This window comes from Diospyros lotus, chromosome 14 (genome assembly GCF_014633365.1).
Source record: "Diospyros lotus cultivar Yz01 chromosome 14, ASM1463336v1, whole genome shotgun sequence".
NCBI classification, from domain to species: domain Eukaryota; kingdom Viridiplantae; phylum Streptophyta; class Magnoliopsida; order Ericales; family Ebenaceae; genus Diospyros; species Diospyros lotus.
The window spans coordinates 31,724,539-31,733,987 of record NC_068351.1 but is presented as its reverse complement, the minus strand read 5'-3'; the positions used below and the strand labels follow the sequence as shown (position 1 = coordinate 31,733,987).

The 9,449-nt window shown below is 36.5% G+C and overlaps 1 protein-coding gene across 1 annotated transcript; it reads left to right on the top strand.

The window, feature by feature from the left end:
• The first annotated feature begins 4,269 nt into the window (after nt 1-4,269).
• On the top strand, nt 4,270-8,348 carry LOC127790042 (glutamate-1-semialdehyde 2,1-aminomutase, chloroplastic-like). The gene is made up of 3 exons (XM_052319289.1): nt 4,270-4,647; nt 6,383-6,556; nt 7,037-8,348. Exons 1-3 carry the CDS (start codon nt 4,462-4,464, stop codon nt 8,102-8,104), a joined length of 1,428 nt encoding a protein of 475 aa, XP_052175249.1. The 5' UTR covers nt 4,270-4,461; the 3' UTR covers nt 8,105-8,348.
• The last annotated feature ends 1,101 nt before the right edge of the window (nt 8,349-9,449 follow it).

Below are 9,449 nucleotides of genomic sequence, written 5' to 3'. Positions count from 1 at the left end.
CGAGCTCGGCCATGCCAAGATCTGGCCTCGACCTTGGCCGAGCTCGGCCAGGCAGACCTTTGCCTGGCCGAGGAAGAAGATGCAATTTTAAAAAAAAAAAAAATAGAGAAAGAAAGATAAAAGTAAAAATAATAAAATAAAATAAAAATTATAAAAATAAAAAAAGACATAAAAATAAAAATAAAAAGAGAGGAAAAAACTAACCTCAAGAGTTTGGAGTTTAGTTGTCTCATACTTAAAAATACTCCTGCACATCTCGAGAAAAATTTACAGTTAAATAGCCTCAGAAATTAAGTTATTCCTCGACCCAGCGTGATTCTCAGCTCAGCTCAAGGAGTGGGGGCAAGTGATGTGGCATTACCTAAAATTACCAGAATACCCTTACGCGCTAATAGTCTTGCTTGCCACGTGGATTACCCGAGAGGCTGACACGTGACAAGTCAACAATCTTGTGCAGAATCCGAAAGATCCGGCCCGATCGTCATCAGGTATAAAAAGCTCTACAGCTCTTACAGCTATTACGACTGGCATTTATTCTACTGATTTGAGCGTTGGAGTCCACCCCGGGGGACCCTAGCCCCGCCACTTCGTTGTCTTGCAGGTCCTATCACCGAGGTCCGACATTACCAAGTCCGAGGTCTGATTCCCGAGATCGATTCACAGAGGTGGCACATGGTGGTTAGTCCCAAAAATCATCATTATCAAGTGATTGAGTCACGATAAGCTGAGATTCTCACCATTAGATTGTGAGTTCAATTTCTTGTCTTATGTAGTGAGACAAAATCTCCATTTATAATTTACCTCATCTATTGAAATTAAGAACATTAACGATAAGAGATCGTGTAAAGATGGTAATATCACGTATAAAAAAGTCTAGCATTATTGAAGCAGATCAGTAATAATTGTATCTATCACACCAGATCCCTTTGCAACTTAAATTTCATAAGAATATACCGTCCATGCTAATTAATTATGCCACAAATAATATTTAAAAATAAAAATAATAATGAAATTTAATGACATTTTGAAAATAAAGAGATGCATAAAAGCATGAAAGGGATTGGGAGATTGGAGGGTGGTGATACGATGCTTCCCTTGACATGGCTACATTGATGAGATGGTGATCCTCGATTTTATTTTAGATTTGAAAAATAACACATTTATTTGTTAGGGATAATTGGTGAAGTTTAGTGAAGTGACAATATATAATTAATTTGAATAAATAAATATATATATACCATTTGGTGATATAATCATTTGCTACTACTGTCTGTCAATCATATTGCCAAAAGGCTGATCACGTGGGCACGGATTTGGACTGTGACCCTTAGTCATATGTCATATCATGTCAAATATTGTAGTTTATTGGGTTGTAGTCTTCACCAAATCACATCAATTAAGAGTCTTCAATCTCTCTGCACACTCTTTACTATGATTCTTATTTAACTAACAATTGGGTTATTTGTGAGTCAAAGTGGATCTCAACCACTTCTTTCAACATCCTATGTAACCCTCTCACTCTCTCCTCCTCCATATATTCCCAATCTTATCTTACAATGACTAATATTACTTCTTTTTTTTTAGAAGACTTACTTAGTCACTAATAGAATGAGATAAAAAAAAATTAAAATATTATAGTCCAAAATATAAATTTGTAAAGGATGTCATTGTTTTCATCTCTCTCCTATCTCCTTTCTCATAGTCAACCGTTGAGCGTTGCTACCTTTGCCTCACTGTCTCACCTCATCGACTGTCGGACGATACAGCGATGATCGGTGAAGCAACGACAACAAGACGACGAGAAGAAGGCAATAGTGCTCGATGATCACATTGCATCCATGAAAAGGGAAAGAAGAGAGCAGTATAGTGACTCACTTTAAAAATTTGTAAAGTGGACAAGGGCATTTTTGATTTTTTGCCCTTATTCAATAACTCTCTTTATCAATCTGTCTGGCTCTGTAGAAGAACCCTCTTGCAATTGTAATAATAAGATCATTTTTTTATTATTTTTAGTTTTTTAAATAATATATTTTTTATTTTTTTAAAAATAAAAAATTATAAAGAAAATTTAAAACAATAAAAAGTCGTTTTAACTATTTTTATCACAAACACGTTCAAAATTTTCAAAATACAAAAAATACATTTTCAGCAATCTCAAAACAAATATTCAAAAGACAAAATTCAAAACTCAAATCTGTTTGATCCCTAAACTTTCTCCATCGACTTTTTTATCTTCTTCTTTCTCTTATTTCTTCATTTAATCTAGGTTTAATCAAATTCGTCCGATCCCTAAACTTTCTCTATCTAAACTTGATGTTATATTTGGATTCTATGTAATTTTGTTGATTTTTTTTATTTAATGAAAAGGGTATTTTTGAAATTTAAAAATATCTATGGGATGTTTATTAACAATAGAGAAGTAAGTGATCCATAGTTATAAAATTTGTAGATGTTTAATTGGAGACCATTTAAAAGCTCTAAAATCCAAAAATGTGAGATATAAAAGCTTAAGATTTTTGAAGATATTTCTCACTTACATTCATTCAAATTTGCACACACAAACACACATAAATAAAAGCAAAGAAATTAGCATTAAAATACCAAAAAGAAGTAACAACAAAAAAGGCACTTAATAAGTACAATTATTTTGATACCTGCCCACTTAAGTTTATTGTAGTGGTAGTTTTGTAAATAATTTAATATTTAGTGGTAATTTTGTTATAATAATAATAATAATAATAATAATAATAATAATAATAATAATCTATTTTAGTTAATCCCATCAAAAATCAAAACATTAGCATTAAATCAGAAATCAAATACTGAAATCCATTTATGGAGTTAGCAAACAAATCAAATTAAGGTTAATTAATTTTTGATTAACTTTAATTAATCAAAACTTAATTATCTCAAACTTAATATATTGCGTGTTAATAATAATGTTTAAATTTATAAATATTAATATCGTTATATGAAACTTTATTAGTTTTGATTACTTAAAAAATAAAAAAACATTGAATTAATTTTTTACCCTCAAAGGAGAAATTATCTTGTGCTTTAGGGATAGCGATGCTCATTTTAGATTACGACAAATTTCTTAAGAATCCATAATTAAAATTTGAATTAGTTAGGATCTATTATATATATTTCTTGTACCACTACTTATGGGTTAGATCCAATTTAACAAGCCGACTCAATCACTTAAGACTCAGGAGACCCTAGCGAGCTCGCTAAGACAAACCCACAAATCGCTTAAATCCGAGTTTATATCGTGGAACCAAGCAACCTCTTAGCGAGCTCCTAGCGATTGATTCAACGAGCTCCCAATAAAGCTCTTAGTTGGTTTGCTCAACCATTCAACTCACTGGTCTAAATTCTCCAGCTAGCATAGACAACAAAACTGCTGAACAACCAGAGGAAGGGACTCACTTACTTTATCTGAGACGCGACATATCCCTCGTAATAAGAATTTCACTCCCGATTTTATGAAGACGATAAGGATTGTTTGTCCCCCATTATATAATCTTTATATTTTTATATTTTATGCAAACTGTAAACACCCCTCATTATAAATAGGGATCAGGAATATCGTGAAAGGGGGACAACAAGAAAAGTAATTAGATACTGCCACTTTGAGAGAATAATTAGGGTACAGTCGTGGAGTAAATATCGTTCTGGCCAAACTAAGTGAAAACTCTTTGTGTTCTTCCCATCTTGTTCTTCCTCCTTGTATCTTGGACTCACTTATTGCAGCTCAAATGAATCACGGTTGGTTAAAATTGAACGTCGATAGGATCTGAATCAAAACTATTTAAAAAAAAACATTGATTAAAAAGTCTAATCAAGAATCAACTAGTTTACACTTTATTATTATTATTTATTTTAAACTAATTTTCAATCTTAAACTGAACCGAACTAAAAATCAATTAAAATAAAATCGTGAACTGAGGATTGGATTGAATTTTGATGAGTACATATTGAAATTTGAACACCTCAAGTTGGGGACACCATATAAAAAAAAAAAAAAAAAATTATTTCGAATCCAATGAGATGTTAAGATTAAATCTATAAATATTAATACCCTAATACTTGTTATAATTACTTGGACTCCAAATTGGGCCAACAAAAGCCCAATTAGGTGGAAAGTTGGGCCGCATTCTTTGGGCATTTTAGATCTGATCTGGTCCAGTCCGCTTCTTATCTTCAACTTTATAGAATTCATTTCTATTCGTCCCAGTTGGAGGAGAAGGTGATGACGATGGCGACGACGGTGATGATGATTGGATAAGGCCGATCACCGTCAGATTCAAACGTTGCGAGTTTCTGACCTTCCGATCCGACCAGAGAGGCTTTAAGGATTTGGTTTGGGTAGAGGATTCCTTCTTTTATCTTCAACTCTGCCGAGGTTTTAGAGGGGGAGAGAGAGAGAGAGAGAGAGAGAGAGAGAGGGAGAGGCTCGAAATGGCTACGGGTACGGGGGTGGGGCTATCGTGGCCGTCGAAGCTCCATCGGAGGCCCAATTCAGTCCCTCCGTCTTCGCCGTCACGGTCTTCTGCCCGTTGCGCCGTCAGAATGACCCTCTCTGTTGACGAGAAAACGAAGAATTTGTCTCTCAAGAAGTCCGAGGAAGCTTTCAACGTCGCCAAGGTCTTTTTCTTTCTGCCTCTTCTTAAGATGCGCTCAATTTGTTTAATCGTTTGTTCGTTCCCCCCCTTCCCCCCTTTTGTTGGTTAATTCGTTTAGGCGTTTTGTTCGTTTGTGTAATTTTGAAGCTTTCTGCAATTAGTACGACTTCTGAAGCCCTTTTTACTCTGTTTGAGAGTTGATTTGACGCGTTTGTTTGTCTGGAATTTTGTATTTAGTGTAAATTTAGAGGATGGCAGTTTGATAATTCTTCTACTTTTGACGTGAATTTGCTTGGATAACGGAATTCCGTCCGCGTTTCATTGTCATGGCATAAAGGACTCATTCGGCCAATTGAATTTGACAAATGGTGAGCCCCAAGCGGCTAAACACTCTGTGCTCTGTGTGGGGAAACTGTGCTTTGCTCTAGCCTCTTTGATATTTATTGAGAAACCTAATGGGTGCATGTTTCTATTGGTCTTTTCGATTGGATTGCAAATGCCAAGTACTTCACTGTGACTTGATTTTACTTCGTAGAGAGAGCTGATTTGGTAAAATGTGTATAAATGCACCATTAACATATTTTGAAGATGATAGTGTATCTCTTAGGGTCTATGTAATTGCATAGGATGATATGTCATGCAAAGCTTCCAAAAAACCAATATGCATTAGTTTTTACTTAAAAAAAAAAAAATATGCATTAGTTTTTCACATCTGTTCGGTTGGACCAGGAAAAGAAGTAAAAAGAAGATCTATCTCACCTGTTGCATAAGCCCCTCTTAAGAACCTAAAAAGATTTGTGTTAGTTTGTTGGGCTGATTTTTGGAATTAATCTGTGGAGGCGATCTGCCTGTCACTGTTAGGAACAAGAAGTTGGCATTAAGAGCATTAGTTGATCACTCTACTGGAACTCAGTTAGCCATGTTTAGGAGCTATCTTGTGCGTTTGAATTGCATATAACAGGCAGGTACTAATAGGGGAGTGATATGAGGTGAGAATGGCTAATGGGTTTCTTTGTGCGTTGAAGAAATTATCATCTTATATCAGTTACTGAAGAGTGAAGGAATTTTCTTTCCACTATGATTTATGAAGTAAAAACCAGGGTATCAAATTTGACTTGAGAACTGAAGGAGTTGATCTAATGGCAGGACTTCGTTGAAGGGCCTAAAAGTAACACTTGAAAATATTGTTGAACTACATATCCCATTTGACTTGGCCAGAAAAGAAAAGATGCCTCATTTGGGAATGTGTTTCTTTAGATCGAAGTACCAGATTAACGTGATTATGATAATATTTCTGAAGTGCATATATACTTGTAGCAAAGCCTTATTGTTTAGCCTTTTCCTCTATTGTGTTCGACCTTGGCTTTGGAGCAAACAGAGTTTTTAACAAAAGGAGCTATCAATGTGAAAAAAGAAAGGGGTTTCAGTCACATCTGAGGTTAACAAGGAATGGCTTAAGGTGAATTGGAAGGACATCAAACAGACTGAAACAACTTATTGAGTTGAAAATAGACCAAACAATCATATTTGAGAGCATTTTATCTTGTAGGTGGAAATAGATACATAATCATGCACCTTATCTCTGACTAGTCAATACTGATTGTAACAAGCATCCTGATTTTGGTTTGCTTGTAGAACTTAATCTAGGTTCAACCTCTTATTATGTGTGCATCTTACATCCACTCTTTATCTTCACTTAGGTTAAAGGGTGTTGTTTATTTCAAAATTTTTGTAATTTTAATTTTATACTGTTGCAGGAATTGATGCCGGGAGGTGTAAATTCTCCTGTACGTGCTTTCAAATCAGTTGGTGGACAGCCTATTGTAATGGATTCTGTCAAGGGCTCTCACATGTGGGACATAGATGGCAATGAGTACATAGATTATGTTGGTTCATGGGGGCCAGCCATCATTGGACATGCAGATGATAAGGTTTTATTCCAAATCCTATTCCCTTACTGATTTAGCATTTCATGATCTAATAATATTGGCCAATGGCCGTCAGACATAGGAGTGTTAAATTTATGGTCCTTTCTGATTTGTGAGAAGAAGAGGAGGAGAGAAAATGAACTGGTGGATTGTAATTTTGCATAGAAAGTCAATTGAAGGCCGGGGAGGGAAGAGGATCCTAACCGTCAGATTTTGCCTTCCCAGTAGATTGGAGTGAGAGGGGAAAATTAACTGGTTGAATTCTAATTGCCAGGTTGTTCCTAGCCAATTGATTGGGACAGGGAAGGGAAAATGAAATATTGGATTCTAACTTTCAGATTTTTCCTTGCCAGTCAAATGAATCTATTAGTTGATTCAGCTTTTATCAATGTGCAACCTTCATGTAGTTTTCACAAAATATGACTGAGGTTTTTACTTTTGAGTGAACTTGACTGCAAATCTTCTCTGGCTAACACCTTGCAGGTACTTGCAGCCTTGGCTGAAACAATGAAGAAGGGAACAAGCTTTGGTGCTCCATGTCTTCTAGAAAATGTTCTGGCAGAGATGGTCATCTCAGCTGTTCCAAGCATAGAAATGGTCCGCTTTGTCAATTCAGGCACAGAAGCTTGCATGGGTGTTCTCCGCCTAGCTCGTGCTTTCACTGACCGGGAGAAACTAATCAAGTTTGAGGGTTGCTACCATGGTCATGCAGATCCATTTTTGGTCAAGGCAGGCAGTGGGGTTGCTACCCTAGGTCTCCCTGATTCCCCTGGTGTTCCCAGAGCAGCCACCTTCGAAACATTGATATCCCCATTCAACAATATCTCAACTGTTAAAAGACTGTTTGACGCAAACAAAGGAGAGATTGCTGCAGTCATACTCGAACCCGTTGTTGGGAACTCAGGCTTCATTGCTCCTAAACCAGGTTTCCTTGAGGACCTCCGGAAGATAACCAAAGAAAACGATGCTCTTCTGGTATTTGATGAAGTTATGACCGGGTTTCGTTTGTCTTATGGTGGAGCTCAGGAATATTTCGGAATAACTCCCGATTTAACCACTCTCGGAAAGATAATTGGTGGCGGCCTGCCCGTCGGTGCATATGGAGGAAGAAGGGATATCATGGAGATGGTTGCACCAGCAGGACCGATGTATCAAGCCGGCACTCTCAGTGGAAACCCTTTGGCAATGACAGCAGGAATCCACACTCTTGAACGGTTGAAAGAGCCCGGCAGTTATGAGTATCTAAACGAGATAACAAGCATGCTTATTCAGGGTATCATTGACGCTGGAAAGAAGGCCGGGCATGCAATTTGTGGCGGGTATATAAGCGGCATGTTTGGGTTTTTCTTCACAGAAGGGCCTGTCTATGAATTTGCAGATGCAAAGAAGAGTGACACAGCCAAGTTTGCAAGGTTCTACAGAGGCATGCTTGAGGAAGGGGTCTACTTTGCACCTTCACAGTTTGAGGCTGGGTTTACTAGCTTGGCACACACCAAAGAGGATATCCAGCGAACCATAGAAGCGGCTCAAAAGGTTTTCCGGCGACTTTAAACCCCTTGTCTCTGGCTTCTTATATGTTGCCATGAGTTTTGAATCTTCATAGCCAATAACGGGCATTCTTTTTCTAGCTTTCCTTTGTTTGAGAAGCTGTTTGCTCTGTCAAACCTTTTGTACCATTTTCCATCTTCATTGTATCATCTATTACCTAGAAAGCATGTTGCACTGCTACTTGCATTTGTAACTTAAAAAGACCTTTTCTACAATGTTCTTTATTGATTGTATCATTTTTTGCTCATCGGAAAGCATGTTTTTTCTCTGCTATTCTTGTGCCATCTGTATTTCTTTCCACCCAAGAACCTAGTTCCATAGTCATGGCCTCATCTACAATAAATTGTACAAAGCTATGCGTGAAGAATTTTAAACTCTTCAAAGGAATACTTTTGACTTTGTTGTCCTCTTCTCCTGCTATTAATGTTGTGGGTTGTAAATGAGTTTTTAGACTCAAATTTAACTCCGAAGGTTTCATTCTTAAGTACAAGGCACACTTAGTTATAAAGGGTTTTCATCAAACTGCAAGGTTGATTATCAAGACGTCTTTAGTCCTGTTGTTAAAGCACCAACTATCTAAATTATTTTTACCTTGGCTGTGACTTATGGCTGGTATATCCAACAGGTAGATATTAAGAATATTTTTTTCAATGGTGACTTGCAAGAAGTGGTCTAAATGTAGCAATAGGCTTTGTTAATTCTCAATATTCTTGTCATGCGTGTTAGCTTAACAAGGCTCTATATTGGTCTAAAGTCGGCTCCTAGAGCTTGGTTTCATAAATTTAAGTTTACTTTAATTCTCTCGGGTTCTCATTCTTGCATATCAAATGCCTCTTAATTTGTTATTAAAAAGGACTTTTCAATATGTTCTCTACCCCTTTGTTTATGTGGATGATATCCTTATTACTGATTTAGAACCAGATCTTAATTATACAAGATATTATTTCTGATCTTAATTCACATTTTGCTTTCAAAATTCTTGGTTCTGTCATCTACTTTCTTGGGTTTGAAGTATATTTTTGATTTGCGCACTAAAATTGGTATGAAAGACTACAAACCTTGTTCACCTCGTGTTAGTAAAAGCTCTTAGCTTCTCACTTTAAAAAGTGGTGTTCCCTTATCAAATCCTTCGATATACAAACAAGCTATTGATTCTCTATAGTACTTGTGGTATACTAGACTTGTTATTTCTTTCATTGTGAACACACTCAGGTAGTTTCTTAAAGCTCCTACTGAGACACATTGGACTGCTTGCAAGGGACTTCTTAGATACCTCAAAGGCACTATTACTAGAGGTCTTGTCTTTAAGCTAACTATACACTTAACAGCTGGAAGTCTTTACTTATGT